Below are 16,074 nucleotides of genomic sequence, written 5' to 3'. Positions count from 1 at the left end.
TTATTGGTAAATTGTGGTTTTGAAGGCATTTATCCCATCTATAAATGGAATAAAATTTTTCATAATACCTCCTTATTAGCTTTTCAATGTCTGTAGGGTCTGTGGTGATGTCCTCTCTTTTATTCCTATTACTAGAAATCTGTGTTTTCTGAAATACAAGTGCTTGAGATCAGTCTTGCTGGAGGCTTACTAGTTTTATTAAAGAGTCAGCTTTGACTCTGATTTTCCCTGTTTTATCCACTTTCTGTTTCATTGATTTCTGCCTTTAGTTTCTGTTACTTCCTTCTCTCTACTCACTTTGCATCCTATTTACTGTCTTTCTAGCTTTTTAAGATTGAAACTGGATCATTGGTTTGAGATCTCTCTTCCTTTCTAATAGAAACATTTAAAACTATCAATTTCCCTCTAAACATTGCTCCAGCTGCATCCCATAAATTTTAATATTTTAAGATTTCATTGTTATTTAGTTCAACATATTTTCTAATTTACCTTAAGACTTACTAACTCATGTAAATCTGACATATAGGTTATTTAGAAGTGTGTTGCTTAGGGCACCTGGGTGCCTCAGTTGGTTGGGCATCTGCCTTTGACTTAGGTCATGATCCCAGGGTCCTGGGTTCCACCCCTACATAGGGCTCTCTGCTCAGTGAAGAGCCTACTTCTCCCTCTCCTCCTTCTCTTGCTTTTTTTCGCTTTCTCTTTCTCTCTCAAATAAATAAATTATTTTTTTTTAAAGTGTGAAGCTTAATTTCTAAATATTTGGGAACTTTCTAGATATCTTATTATTATTTAAAGTTTGAATAAAAAAGCAAGAGCCAACATTATGCTCCTATAAGAGCACTTTATGTATATTTTTTAAGAGAAGCACTTTAAATGTAAACATATAAATGCAGTTAAAATATATATATAATATATAAAATACTGCATAAGACATCTGGTCAGGTTATATTAATATCAGACAAAGTAGACTTGAAGAAAATAGGTATTACCAGAGATAAGGAGGAATATTTATTAATGAGTCAATTCATCAAAAATATTAACACTAGGGGGTGCCTAAGTGGCTCAATTGGTTAAGCGACTGCCTTTGGCTCAGGTCATGTTCCTAGAGTCCTGGGATCGAGTCCCGCATCGGGCTCCCTGCTCTGCAGGGAGTCTGCTTCTCCCTCTGACTCTCCCCCATCTCATGCTCTCTGGCTTTCTCAAATAAATAAATAAATAAAATCTTTAGAAATATATATATTAACACTAAATATTGTTATGGCCAGAAAGCATACCCTGTAGGATTTTAATACTGTGGAATATACTGAGACTTGTCTTACAGCCCTGCATGTGTGGTGTGCCTTGGCAAATGTTTCATGTTCACTTGAAAAAAATGGGCATTTGGCTATTACTAGATATAGTGTTCTTTCTGTATGTCATTTAGGTCAAGTTGATAATATTTAATTCTTCCATATCCTAATTGATTTTTTCTATTGTTTTCTTAATGTATTATTTATAACTGAGAGGGGGGTATTAAAATCTCCAAGAATTACTGTGAATTTACTAATTTCTCCTTTTAAAAAGTTCTGTCCAATTTTGCTTCATGTATTTTGAAGCTCTATTATTATGTACATGCACATTTAGGATTTTATGTCTTGACAGATTGGCTCATCATTACTAAATGTCCCCTTTTATCTCTGTAACAGTCTTTTTTTAAGTCTACTTTGTTATTAAATAACAAAAATTCAACTGGATAATTTTTTTTTTTAAGATTTTACTTATTTGTTTGACAGAGTGCGAGACAGTGAGAGAGGGAACACAAGCAGGGGCAGTGGGAGAGGGAGAAGCAGACTTCCTGCTGAGCAGGGAGTTCCAGTAAGGGGGCTCAGGATCATGAACTGAGCTGAAGGCAGATGCTTAACAACTGAGCCACCCAAGCGCCCCTGAGTAAATTTTAAAGATTTAGTTGGCTTTATTAACCAGTTCACAAATTGGGCAGTATTCCTTCTAGCATGTAGAGAGGAGTTCCAAAGGACTGCAGAAAGGACAAGGTTTTTAAAGGTAAAGAGGGGCTGGAAACAAGGAAATTATTAGCAAAGAATCCATTTTTTTAGGCAACATTGCCCTCCTAAGGGAACTGAAGGGGTCTTCCAATTAAGTCCCTAGTGCACCAGGAAATTCTCATGTTGACTGGTAAAAGGTTACATTTCTGAGGGATTAAAACTGCAATTATGTTAGGTATTAATTCTTGTTATACTGACTTGGGGTCTTAACTAAGTGATGCCATTTGGGGCCTGTGGTTTTGTTTTTAACAGTATTAATATAGCTCCATTGGTTTTCTCATGCAGCGTTCATATAGTATCTGTCTTTATTTTAATATGTTTGTATTTTCGTATTTAAAGTGCTTCTCTTATAGACAGTTTATGGTTGGGTCTTGATTTTTCATACAAATTAATAATCTATGTCTTTTAATTGGACTTCATTCACATTTAATGTAATTATTAATATAGTTGGGCTTAAATATCTCATCCTAGTATTTGTTTTCTTACTGTTCTTTTTGGTTTTAGTTCCTCTGTGCTTCCTTTCCTGCCTTCTTTTGGGTGATTGGAATATTTTTAGCTACACTTATTTGTTTTATTTCAAATAAAAATACTGCTTCTTCATACAGTTTCATTATGCAGATAATAATAATATCTTAGTTAAACTGCAATTCAAGTTAGGGTATGCCAAAAGAGTTCAGAGAGGGTAAAGGATAAAGAGAGTGGAACAATCTGGTGGCAGAAATCTACTTTCTCTACCAGAATTGTGTTTGGGGTTGACCCTGCCCATCTTTTCTTTTCCCATCACAAAATGGAACCAGGAACTAGTAGGCATTCAGCTAACATGATAGTCGTAACATTTCATTTGCCTCCACCAAAGAGCCTTCATTTAGCAGAGAAGGAAAAACAAACAAGAAACAGGAGATCTGCACCAGCTATTGAGTGTTTTGTTTCTTCTCACACACTTTTTGAATCATTGTTACTGGTGTAACTGGATTGCTGCCTATATACTGTCATACTTTCCTGTCACTGCCTTCTTCCACACTGTAAGGATCTTAGGAGCCACCCTGAAAATATGAATATTTTCATATAGTTTCCTTCTAATTAAATTTATGCCAGACAGTGGAGCGCCCGGCTGGCTCAGTGGGTTAAGTCCCTGCCTTTGGCTCAGGTCATGATCTCAGGGTCCTGGAATTGAGCCCCACATTGGGCTCTCTGCCTGGGTACGGTCACCACACTGCCTGCCTCTCTGCCTACTTGTAATCTCTTGTCAAATAAATAAATAAAATCTTTAAAGAAAAACAAAAACTAAATTTATGTCAGACAGGTATCAGTTTTATATTATCAATCAAACAGTTAATTCACAAGCAACTTTAGAGGCTTGCAATTTAGTTGAGAAAACATATAATTTTATTATGTATTTTTCTGTATTGTGTTTATTATATAAATGTATCATTTTTATATAATAAAAAAGACAAAGAGCAATGCAAGGCTGTGTGTGACTGTTACAGATAATAAAAAATGAGGTAAGGTGTTTTTGTAGTTAATTAGAAAAACAGCAGCCTATCAAGATTCTTGATCATTTCTAGTGAGAGAAACTCATATCTTCTTTTCCCCTTTCTCTTGTCTATATAGATAAATATAGATAAGTATCACATGATTATTTGAAGATTAAAATTTCATTTTGATTTGGCTTTTCTGGGTGGAAAACGTTTACCTCATTTTACACTTTTGAGCATGAATTGTCTCTCTTTCTAGGTATAATCAGTTTCTACTCTTAAGCATACAGATTTTATGAATAATATTCAGTGCAGAAAGAGCTCTAAAAATAATTGTGCAGGTAGGGTTTTGTTGTAGTCTTACGTGGAGCACAGGCAGGAGATAAGAACAAAGGCACATCAGAGGAAATGTAATGGTTGGCAGAGCATTTCATCTCATTTGCCTCCACCAAAGAGCTTGCATTTAGCAGAGAAAGAAAAACAAAACAAACAGGAGATCTGCACTAGCTATTGAGTGTTTTGTTTCTCATCACTGCTAGTTACATTTGAATGGAACCATTACACTCTTTTTGGTGTATAACTAAGCCCTTTTTTTCCTCCAAAAGGAAAATCTTGAATTTTGTGTTTGAAAACACAATGAGAAGTTTTTGACATTCTGCAGTTCATTTTGGAAATCACCATCTTAAAACCCATTGCCTTTCAGTAAGTTGGTAAAGGATGTACAATACATGTCATTTTTACACAAAATAGTCCCTTAGATAGTCTCTAGTGTGTATAAGATATACACACCTTTTAGCATCTGTTTTTACCAGGAAGCTTACAGCATTAGGCTCAATGTTATGATGAACAATTGAATGGGGATGAAATGCTGAGCACTCTTACAATGGATTTTTATTTAAAAAAAAAAAAAGGTAAGCTCTTCAGAGCTTCTTTTTGATACTTTTCCATAAAGATTGTAAGCCAACATATTTGTCAGTACATAATTAAGGCAACATTGTCTTTAAATGTTCAAGTTCTTCCAAAAATGGGGATGGACTTGACTAACCAACTGATGATTCTCCTCTTAAGCTAGGATTGTATGTTTTTTTGTACAGGGAAATCTGTTTTTACAAATGTATTACTAACTATTCTTACAAATTTATGTATACAGGGTTGTTAGAATTAAGAATCACTGGGAGTAGGGGTACCTGGGTGGCTCAGTCATTAAGTGTCTGCCTTTGGCTCAGGTCATGATCCCTGGGTCCTGGGATGGAGCCCCGCATTGGGTTCCCTGCTCAGCAGGAAGCCTGCTTCTCCCTCTTGCTCTCCCCTGGTTTGTGTTCCCTCTCTCAATATCTCTCTCTGTCAAATAAATAAATAAAATCTTTTTTAAAAATTGCTGGGATCATATTTTCAGTATTTACTTATTATTTGACTAAATTTCATACTATTCAGCTCAGCTCAGAGGAGATTTTGTAGGTTTGTTTTCTTATTCTGCTACTACTGTACTTGGGTTTTTGGTCTAGTGGTCATAAAATATTCCCAAGAAATATGTTCCCTTAGGATCCCCAAGCCAAAATAATAAAATCACTTAAATTAAACTTTTAATACACAAAATTCAGATTCTAGGCTGACATGCTTTGGCTGTTGCTAAAAATTAAATGAACAAATACCAAACAAAGCAAAGCTGGCCAAGGCTGTGACTTTTGAAGAATGTCAGCCAATGGTACACACTCTAAATATTCTTTTTGCTTCTCTTGGCCTGAAAATACTTTAGGACAGAAGCTATCATGCCCACTTTTCATTTAAAAATATTTAGTTTTCGTGTCTTTTCTCGGGTTGTAAACCTTTTGGACCAGTTTTTGTCTATTAGATAAATAATACCCTGTATGGGGCACCTGGGTGGCTCAGTGGGTTAAAGCCTCTACCTTCGGCTCAGGGTCATGATCCCAGGGTCCTGGGATCAAGCCCCACATCGGGCTCTCTGCTCAGCAGGGGGCCTGTTTCCTCCTCTCTCTCTGCCTGCCTCTCTGACTCCTTGTGATCTCTGTCTGTAAAATAAATAAATAAAATCTTAAAAAAAAAAAAAATAATAATACCCTGTACAATGCATACTGACTAATTAATCATTTGTAACTTCCCAGGTACTGATTACGATGAATGTGATTTGGAGAAATTCTGTTTCCTGTCTGAGGATAAAAAAGGTGCCACATAGATACCAAAGTGGTAATCACCCAATGGTCCCTCTGGGATCAAGGATTTTAACTGACCCAGCCAAAGTTTTTGAACACAACATGTGGTGAGTTACCTTTTGACATCTGATGTTATAGATAGATAGATAGATAGATAGATAGATAGATGAAACATTGGTATATTTTCTTTTTTTCTTTCTTTCTTTTTTTAAGGTTTTATTTATTGATTTTACTGAGAGAGAGTGAGATAGAAAGCCCGAGTGAAGGGGCAGAGGGAGGAGAAGCAGACTCTTTGCTAAGTAGGAAGCTTGATGTGGTGCTCGATCCCAGGTTTCTGGGATCGAGACCTGAGCCAAACACAGATACTTAACCTGTTGAGCCACCTGGGCTCCCCAGCAGTGGTGTATTTTCACTTAAAGCCAAGAAAAGATTTTTAAAGTTGATCAGTGTGGTTGAGGGTCTGAAAGGCAGAGTAACTGATCCTAACTTAATTGTTGCCAATTCTGAATTTCTTTGCAAATAGAATTGATAAAATGACACTTCCCAAGTGCTTTCCACAGCTTTGGGGTTCTTGCAGACCCTCCCTGCTCACCGCTGGTCCTGATTTGCCGGCATATTGTGGGAAGTGAGGCTCTTTTCTAGGTAGAGCCCTCCTCCTGCCCTGCAGGCCCTTCCACATTTTACAAGTACTTGTCTATCAGCAAATGTGTATTCTGTACCTGCACACCTGCCCTTACTGAGACCAAGGGAAACACACTGGTTTGACTCTATTCTGTGCTTTCAGGAAATCTGTCCTCTATTTGCAAAGGTAGACAATTATAGGAAAAGTTGATAATTAGCAATACATGGCAGCAAATTGTAAGGGACCAATGTGTTCTTGTAAGGCACATACAGTGTTTGTCTTATAAGAACAACTCAACTGTGCAAAAACACTTCTGTTTTGACATAGGAAGATTTCTTTTTTGTTTCTTTTTTCAGTTTCCATTTTATTGACATATAATTGATATGTAAAGAAAGACTTCTTTAAGTGGAGAAATTGAGATCAGGATAATTTATTCTGTCTCCAATACATAATACAGTGCCTGACACATAAATATTTGTGAAGTAATGACTTGGATAGTTAAGGCTGGAATAAGGGCATTCTTGGTGGGTAGAAATTCATAAAACATAGAGATAAAGAAGTATGAGGCATATGCAGAAGACCGTGAACAGGGTATCGCCTAAAATAAAGACTGTCCTAGGAGATTTATAAATGATAAAGTATTGAAATGATATAGGCCAGGTATGGGGGTTGGTGGGGGGGCAAGATTGCATGAATTCTTGAATTCACAGCTGAAGTGGAAGACATTACAGAAGCCCCTGAAGAGACATGACATTATACATGGGCTATTAAGTACTGTGTATGTATTTGGTTAACATTATGCGAACTAGACAGATTAACAGGTAGAACTAGAAGCAGGAAAGTGCCAATGAGAGAGATTTTGAAGGAAGAATAAGTAGAGCTTGGTGCTTTTGTAGAATAAAGGAAAACAAAATATTTGGCTATAAAGTTTTATGGGCGCCTGGGTGGCTCAGTGGATTAAGCCGCTGCCTTCGGCTCAGGTCATGATCTCAGTGTCCTGGGATCGAGCCCCGCATCGGGCTCTTTGCTCAGCGGGAGCCTGCTTCTCTCTCTCTCTCTGCCTGACTCTCCGCCGACTTGTGATCTCTCTCTCTGTCAAATAAATAAATAAAATCTTTAAAAAAAAAAAAAAAGTTTTGATCCTCTGCGACTAATAGAAACTTATTAATTAGTCCCACATTATACAATATGTTGCCACTAGCCAGAGGTGGTTATTGAGCACCTGAAACCTGAGTAGTCTGAATTGAGATATGGTGTAACATTTTGAAGACTTAGCACCATCTTCTTGGAAACCTCTGTATCATGAGAGCCAAGTGGAAGAAGAAGCAAATGTGCAGGCTGAACTGTAAAAGAAGAAAGGAGAGGCAGAGGTTCAAGTAAACCACTAGCTTGTGCACCCATGGAAGCCACAGGAGCAGAAATAAAGGAAAGCCAAAGCCAGGGACACTGGTACAAATTGTTGAACTGCATATATACTTTCTAGAACATCCATCACCATCTGATCTCAAGGACCACCTTTGAGAGACCTACCTTGCTTATACCAAAACATACTTTCGGTCTTTTGCCCTGGACCTGTGACTTTCAAGACTAATTCTGTTTTCATTTGTGGCTGAATATAATACATGTACAATAAATCATCTCTTCTGTCTTAGCTAAAGGGGAAAAAACAGTACAAAAAGAAAAGGTAAGACATATCATTAACATTTTTTTTTAAGTCATTAACATTTTTTATACTGACTTTTGTGTTGATATTATTTTGGAAGTATTGAATTAAAATATGTTATTAAAATTTCATTTCTTCTAGCATTTTTAAAGATGGATACTAGAAAATCTTAAATTACATCTGTGGCTGACATTGTACTTTCTTGGCCAGTTCCTGAATTAAACTACTTTGCCTGCCATCACCAATATGGACAGTAACAGTAGGTTGTGAGATCATTGCTAGGCAATTAAACCTCCACAGGAACTTCTGGTCCTAGACAAGCTATTCGTCTACCAGTTTTTTATTCTTCATTAGAGTCTAGTGAGTTAGCTGTCTGTGTTCTCTTTTTCTATCTGCTACCACCGACTCTTTTGTTTAAGGTTCCTGCCTACCCATTTAAGTTCTGTTTTGTCATAGGCTCTCAGGGAAGCAAGGGTCCTCTGGGTCAATGCCCCTCAAGCACTGTGGGGTAGCTTTGGGATGCTGCACAAGAGTCCCTTGGGCTAGAGGTATGGCCTAGGAATTCGTAATTTGAAAAAGCTCTTCTAGTAATTCTGTTGAGCAGCCAGGTTTAGGACTCTTAGATTCAGTCCAGTGGTTTTCAAACTTTTCTTTAGCAGTAGAATTTTTTTCCAAGTGAAGTCCTAACATGGAATCCCAATATTGTGGACTGGGATCTTAATGAAGCACGTAGAGAGGCCCGGGGCATCAACAGCTCCACCTCCCATATCTCCCCTCACCTCCTCAGTGTAGCAGCTTCAAGGATTTTGGGGTTCTGTTGATCAAAGTTTGAAAAACCTTGATCTAGTCTCAGTAGCTATCCTCCTCCACAGCATACCCCCTTAAAGGGTATACAGCCTGTGCCGGGATACTTGTAGTGGACCCTCTCCAGAAGCAGATTCATACCATAATAATAAAATAATTTCCTCCAAATGAAGAGGAGAGTATTTGCCTCCTGTCATCTCCTTAGGTACCTATTGTTTTGTTGTTTTAGTTTTTGTTTTTTAGGGGCCTCGGGGGTTTTGTTTGTTTTTCTTTAAAGTGAAGATTTGTATGTTAATCTGAAAACCAGAATACTGGTTGACTTTTCCCCTTCCTTCAAGTCCAGAGTTCTATCCAAAAGTTCTGACCCTTATTTTCTCCTTTGTATTTAAGAGTAATGTTTCCTCTCTTGTTGAATTTTGATTTTAAAAAGGTGTTTCTAGAAAACTACTGTACCTGTCAGTTTTCTCTCGGAGATGTAGAATTGTCTACAACTTATTTTTCTGTTTAGTCTCTAGTTTAGTTAGTACTATTTATATATGACCCTCTTTTTTTTTTAATTTTTTATTTTTTATAAACATATATTTTTATCCCCAGGGGTACAGGTCTGTGAATCACCAGGTTTACACACTTCACAGCACTCACCAAAGCACATACCCTCCCCAATGTCCATAATCCCACCCCCTTCTCCCAAACCCCCTCCCCCCAGCAACCCTCAGTTTGTTTTGTGAGATTAAGAGTCACTTATGGTTTGTCTCCCTCCCAATCCCATCTTGTTTCATTTATTCTTCTCCTACCCACTTAAGCCCCCATGTTGCATCACCACTTCCTCAATATATGACCCTCTTTTTAATAAAAAATGTTTTTGAGGAAAAAATTAAGATTCCCATTTTTTATTCAGTTTCTAATATCTTGAGAAAGAGTTGCCCTCCAGATTCTGTATATTTGTGTTACTAGTATTTACATCTCCCTATAGTCTTATTTTTTGATAATTTAGCAAAGTGAATTTCACATAGCATAAAAGTAACTTTTAAAGTGAACAGTTCAGTGGCATTAATTACATTCATGATTTTATCCAACTAGCACCTCTGTCTTGTTCCAAAACATTTCTGTCAACGTAAAGTCCTTTACCCATTAAGTGGTTTATCTTCATACTCCCTTTCCCCAGCCCCTGGCAATCACCAGTCTGTGTTCTAGCTCCATGGATTCACCTCTTCTGGATATTTCATATAAAAGGGATCATACAATATGTGATCTTTTGTGTGTGGCTTCTTCACTTAGCATAATGTCTTGGAGATTCATCCAAGTAGCATGTGTCACTACTTCATTTCTTTTTATGACTGAATAATATCCCATTGTATGTATATACCACAACTGGTTTATCCATTCATCCACTGATGAACATTTGGGCTATTTCCACCTTTCGGCTCTTGTGAATAGAGCTCCTGTGAACATGCATGTTCATGTACTTGTTTGAGTCCTCGTTTTCAGTTCTTTGAGGTATATACCTGGGAGTGGAATTTCAGGGTAATATGATAAATCTGTGTTAACTTTTTGAGGGATTGCCAAGCTGTTTTCCCCAGTGACTGAAACATTCTACATTCTGCTTTAAGTCTTTTGATTATACTTAGCAAAGTTTTTAATTTGGAGGGGAGCGGGGTGGGCAGGGCTCTAATTATATCGAGCAAATTCCAGTTACTTGGAAAAATCATTCCTTATTTCACACTGTTCTTGGTTTAAGTGTTTAGTAATTTTTCAGAAGATCTTTGAAATTTATAAGGAAGTAATAAACACATATAATTGTATGACCTAATCAGCTAGGCCAGTGGCTTTCAAGCATTTTAGCATGATCCACAGTAAGAAGTACAGTTTATATAATGGACCAGTACATGTACACATAACATATGTACATATATGAAACAGGAACAAAAGCTTCTTTTATGATTTTACCATGTGAGACATTCACTAATAGTTTCCATTTATTCTTTTCTACTCCATTTCTGTTTCTTTCTCATTTTAAGAATTGGTTAGATTAATGAAATTGACTTCATGACTTACTAAAAGGATCATGACCTTTAGTTTAAAAAATACTGAGCTAAACCATTCTGTATGGATCCAAGATAGGACTTGTATGCTGCAACATAACCTCCTATTATATAACCCATTTAAATAATAGTTTGCAGAATGCCAATAGAGTTTAGTTATCAAGATATCTTTCATATTATATGGTCTGAATTTTCCTTATACATGTATTATCTGATTCCTCTTACCTTGTTTCATACATAGTTCTTGAATACAGTTAATAAGTAATTTCTTTATCTGTCTCTGTTATAGCATTTGTCATGAGTAGTAGTCTCGATGTTGAGAGCACAGACTGACTGGTTGTCTGACTAGTTGGGAAATTAATCTGTCCCTTGGTTTCTACATCTTTATTTTTATTTATTTATTTTTTGAAAAATTTATTTTATTTATCAGAGAGAGCACAAAACTGGAGGAGGGGCAGGCAGAGAGAGAAGCAGACTCCTTGCTGAGCAAGGAACCTGATGCAGGACTTGATTCTAGGAGGCTGGGATCATGACCTGAGCCGATGGCAGATGTTCAACCAACTGAGCCACCCAGGTGTCCTGGTTTCTACTCCTCTAAAATGGGATAATAATAGTATTATCTACCTCAAAGGGTTACTGTAATGATTAAATTAATATATATAATATAAAAGTATGCACATAGTAAATAAGCAACACATAAGAATTAATTATATATTATCATTTTCCAACATGTACTTACTTAAGTTACTTATTATATATCTGTTTTATTGTCATTATTGGATTGTATGATCCTTCAGAGTCTTCTTAGTTTATATCTGTTTCATAACTACATTTCCCATATATTACCCACCCAATAAGTATATTTGAATGAGTGAATGAATATTTACTAGAATTGTACAGCTAGACCAAGACTTAATATAATGGCTAAATATGGGTTTCAGAATCCAAATAATGTGAATGTAGATCCTGACTCTATCCCTTTCCAGCTATGTGAACTTGAGCAAGTTCCTTCGTGGGTATTATGAGTATTAAAGGCAATAAATGTTTAGGACTCTTAGTCATAGTAAGTGTTCACTGAAATAAGTGTCCTTGTTATTATTAGATGGAGAATTAAAATATATACCAATGAATAAATAAACAGTATAGAGTATTCAAGGTCACACAGAGAAGGAGGTGAAGAACATAGGAATGAGCTTTAGAACAGGAAAAGATTTCTGAGATGAGGTTGTAAGAAAAGTCAGTAAAACTTCATAGAGTGTGGGATTTAACCTGGACTCTGAAGGATGAGGAGTATTTGAATAGTGAAGACTTTTCTAGACAAGTGGCAGCATGAGCATTTGAGAATACACGAGGTATATTCCAAAGCAAGCACATGGACCAGCCCAGTTGAAAGAGAGGTTCCTTATTTGGAAAGTGGATGAGTGATGTGACAAAAGAAGTATTTTAGGAAAACTAATCAGGCTCTGTTGTTCAGGATACTTAGAATTAACCATAATTGAACATGAAGTGGTATCTTTTATCTCCAGCATGTTTTGTATATTGACATATACACATCACTAGGTTAAATTCTATGGAGGACTTAAGAGAGGAAATGATTACTGCTCCAAAGGAACTCCAGCTCATTTCACTAAGAAACCTGAATCCTCCAGATATGGAAGATGGGGTGAATCTGAAAGACAAAGTGTTCCTTCTCCAAGAAAAGTAATGAGAAGTAGTAAAAACAAGAACTATACCAACAGCAACCACAAAAGTCCATAAACATGGAAAATTACAATCAAGGCAAGAAATTGTAGATTCATGTGTGGCTCAGAGTGGCTCCCCTAACCTTATCTTCATCTCTCAGAAGCAGTACCAGGAAAAGGGGGTCAGCCGTCCTATCATTACTAATACTCATTAGCAGCCTAGGCAAAGGTTGAGAAAGAACCTGTTGGAAGCCATGAACTCTTGAAAATAAATGCCTTGTCTGTGGCAGCAGAATGTAAGGTCTCAGCAGAGCAAGAAAAGTCCTGCGGTTCCCCATTTTTCTAAGGTTCCTTGCTGAATTGAGAGAACTATCTCAAGCCTAAGGAATAGGAATAGGACACGTCTTAACTAGATAAGTGAAACCAAACATAGGACTTAATGAATCTTTTTTTTTTTTTAAGATTTTATTTATTTGACACAGAGAGAAAGATCACAAGTAGGCAGGGAGGCAGACGGGGGGTGGAGGGGAGGCAGGCTCCCTGCTGAGCAGAGACTCCCCATGTGGGGCTCAATCTCAGGACCCTGAGTCCATGACCAGAGCTGAAGGCAGAGGCTTAACCCTCTGAGCCACCCAGGCATCCCCAACTTAAATGAATCTTTAAAAAAAAGGGAGAGAGAGAAAGGAAGGAAAGAAGGGAAGTGGGAAGAGGAAAAGAGCAGATTCAGACCTTTATAAAGGTTGTCTACTACCCTGTGGAATCTTCCCTTCTCTTCCACCCTCAGATTATAGGAGAGCGGAGGGGCGCCTGGATAACTCTGTCAGTTACGTGTCTGACGTTGGGTCAGGTCAAGATCTCAGAGCCCTGGGATGGGCCTGCGCGGGGCTCCCACTCAATGAGAAGTCTGTTTGTTCCTCTGCCTCTCCCATCTCTTGTGCTCTCTCTCTCAAATAAATAAAATCTTTCAAAAAAAAAAAAAAGAATATAGGAAAGTGAAGAAAATACATAATACTGAGCCTTCAAATTAGAGTTTACACTGAAAGATAAACAGGTCTCTGAGAAAGGTTGAGTGTCAAGAAAATTTATCCTCAGAAAAACAAAAGGAAAGAAGGAAGGAGGGAGAAAGAACATAGCATGTATTATAGATTAGTTTGCATTTTCCAATATTTTGTGTAGAGGGAATCACAATTTGTATTCTCTTTTTTCCCTCTGGCCTCTTTCACTAAGTGTGATTATTTTGAGATTTATCCATGTTGTTGCATGTGTCAATAATTTGATAATTTTTATTGTTAATATAAAACTCTTGAGAATATCTAAAAAGCTCTCAAAATTCAGTAAACCAACGGCCCAGTAAAAATGGGCAAAGTATTTGAACAGACGTCACCAAAGAAGATACACAGGTAATAAGTACATGAAGGGATGATCAACATCATTAGTCATGATGGAAGTGCAAATTAAAGTCACAGTGAAATACTACTACAAACTTATTTAGAATAGCTAAAACGCAAAATACTGTACTGACTGTTGGAGAGGATGTAGAAGAACTGGAACTTTCATACACTACCGATGGGAATGTAAAATGGTATAACCGTGTTGGAAAACAGCTTGACAGTTTATTAAAAAAATTAAACATAAGCATGTAATATGATTCAGCCATTCCATTCCTGGATATTTACCCAAGAGAAAAGAAAGCATATGTCCATACAAATATTTATACATGATTATTTATAGCAACTTTATTTTTAATAGCCAAATTTGGAAACAACCCAAATGCCCATGAACAAGTAAATGGACTATCTATATTAGGGAATACTATTCAGTAATACAAAGAAGTGAGCTATTGATAAATACAACAATATGGATGGATTTAAAAATATGCTGACTGAAAGAAATTAAAAATAAAGAGTATATGTTATACTTTTAGTACTATATTAGATAATGCAAACTAAAAATAGAGACAGGAAGCAGATCAGTGGTTGTCAGTGGAGTTGGGGGGTAGTGATAAGAAAGGGGAGACTGCAGGGTGCCTGGGTGGCTCAGTCTTTAAGCGTCTGCCTTTGGCTCAGGTCATGATCCCAGGGTCCTGGGATTGAGCCCCACATAGGGCTCCCTCCCTGCTTCTTCCTCTCCCTCTGCCTGCTCCTCTGCCTGCTTGTACTCTCTCTCTCCGTCATTTATTTATAAATAAATAAAATTTTTAAAAAAAGAAAAAGAAAAAGAAAGGGGGACTAGAAAGGAGGAATTATAAATGTGTACACAGAAAGTTTTGAGGGTGATGGATGTATTCGTTATCTTGATTGTGATGATGGTTTCATGAGTGTCTACATATGTCAGAACTTACCAAATTGTGTACTTTAAATATGTCCAGTTTACTGTATGTCATTTATACCTCAATAAAACCATGAAAAATATGGTTACATGCATACATTTGAAAATAATGCACAGTTAATAAAAATAAGAGAGATCCGTGTATATTAATATTAAGAAATGGCCATGACATGTTATTAAATCAAAAGAGCAAGTTGCAGCAAGCTATCTTTAGTATGTCTTATTTTTAAGGAATTCTTGTACATGTGCTACATGTATATGCAAATCTTTGTTTTTATATGCGTGGAGAAAGTTTGGAAATGTCCACATCATCTTGATAAGTGTTTATCTTAGGAATGGGCAAGAGCATGAGAGAAAGTAGGGATTGAACTTTATATTTTATATGCATTAGTAGGTTTGAATTTTTTTTTAAAGAAGGCCCTCCATGTACCTTTTCTCAACTCACTGTCTACCTGATAAATTCTTTATTCTTTAATAACTGATTACAACTCTTCGTCTCTTTAACAGTTTTGAGTTCTACCAAATCGTCTTCATCTTAATGTCTCCCAATTCACAGCTCAGTGCCTGAAAGATACAGGTTCTCAATAAATGTTTAATGAGAGAAATGGTATTGGTTTCTTCCGGCAGCTATGATCTCTATTCCATTATATACAGAAATGGGAAGCCATTGTTTCTTTCTGTGTGTCCTTTATAAGTCATTCAGTCCTAAGTAAGAAACTGATAAACTAACAAAAATAATCAATGGAAATATTTATTATGGCTGAAAAGGGAAGTGGATAGCCAGGAGTCATTAGTATAAGTTAGTGTCGATAGTAGAAAGGATTTAATTGAAATTAAATTATTAGCTGATATACCTATAATAACTGTATTTCATTCATCTGAGACTCACATTTGTTTCACAATTAACATATCTGAAATCGTGATACATCTTAAAATTGTAATTGGAGTGTTTTTTCCTTTCTTACTGGTACAGAAAATAATGGTATCTTAGATTTGAAGAAATAGGATAATTATAATTTCAAAGCACTTAATTATATACCATTTTGAGAATTATTGTTTTACTAATACAAAAATTGAGAGACACAAAATGATTTTTCATGACCATATATCAGAGTTAACATATAGAATATTTGTTACATTGTTAGAAAAGAAGGCATTTAAGTCTTTTGCTATGTGGATAAATGGACAGTGGACAAAGAAAGTTGATCCAGAAGGAAGCACATTAAACATATGCAGAAATAGACA

General features: G+C 36.5%; 1 protein-coding gene across 6 annotated transcripts in view; it reads left to right on the top strand.

The window, feature by feature from the left end:
* METTL8 (methyltransferase like 8) overlaps positions 1-16,074 on the top strand; it is an 82,653-nt gene that overhangs the window by 31,324 nt on the left and 35,255 nt on the right. For 5 of the 6 annotated variants that reach the window (XM_032355927.1, XM_032355924.1, XM_032355925.1 and 2 more), the window contains one exon: positions 5,641-5,795. The exons of the other annotated variant lie outside the window; for it this stretch is intronic. In XM_032355927.1, the coding sequence (XP_032211818.1) occupies positions 5,641-5,795 (155 nt within the window). The remainder of the gene's footprint in view (positions 1-5,640; positions 5,796-16,074) is intronic. 6 annotated transcript variants of the gene reach the window in all.

Source organism: Mustela erminea, chromosome 8 (assembly GCF_009829155.1).
Source record: "Mustela erminea isolate mMusErm1 chromosome 8, mMusErm1.Pri, whole genome shotgun sequence".
NCBI lineage: Eukaryota > Metazoa > Chordata > Mammalia > Carnivora > Mustelidae > Mustela > Mustela erminea.
Note: the sequence above shows the minus strand (reverse complement) of the source record. Positions and strands in the feature narration are given on the sequence as shown.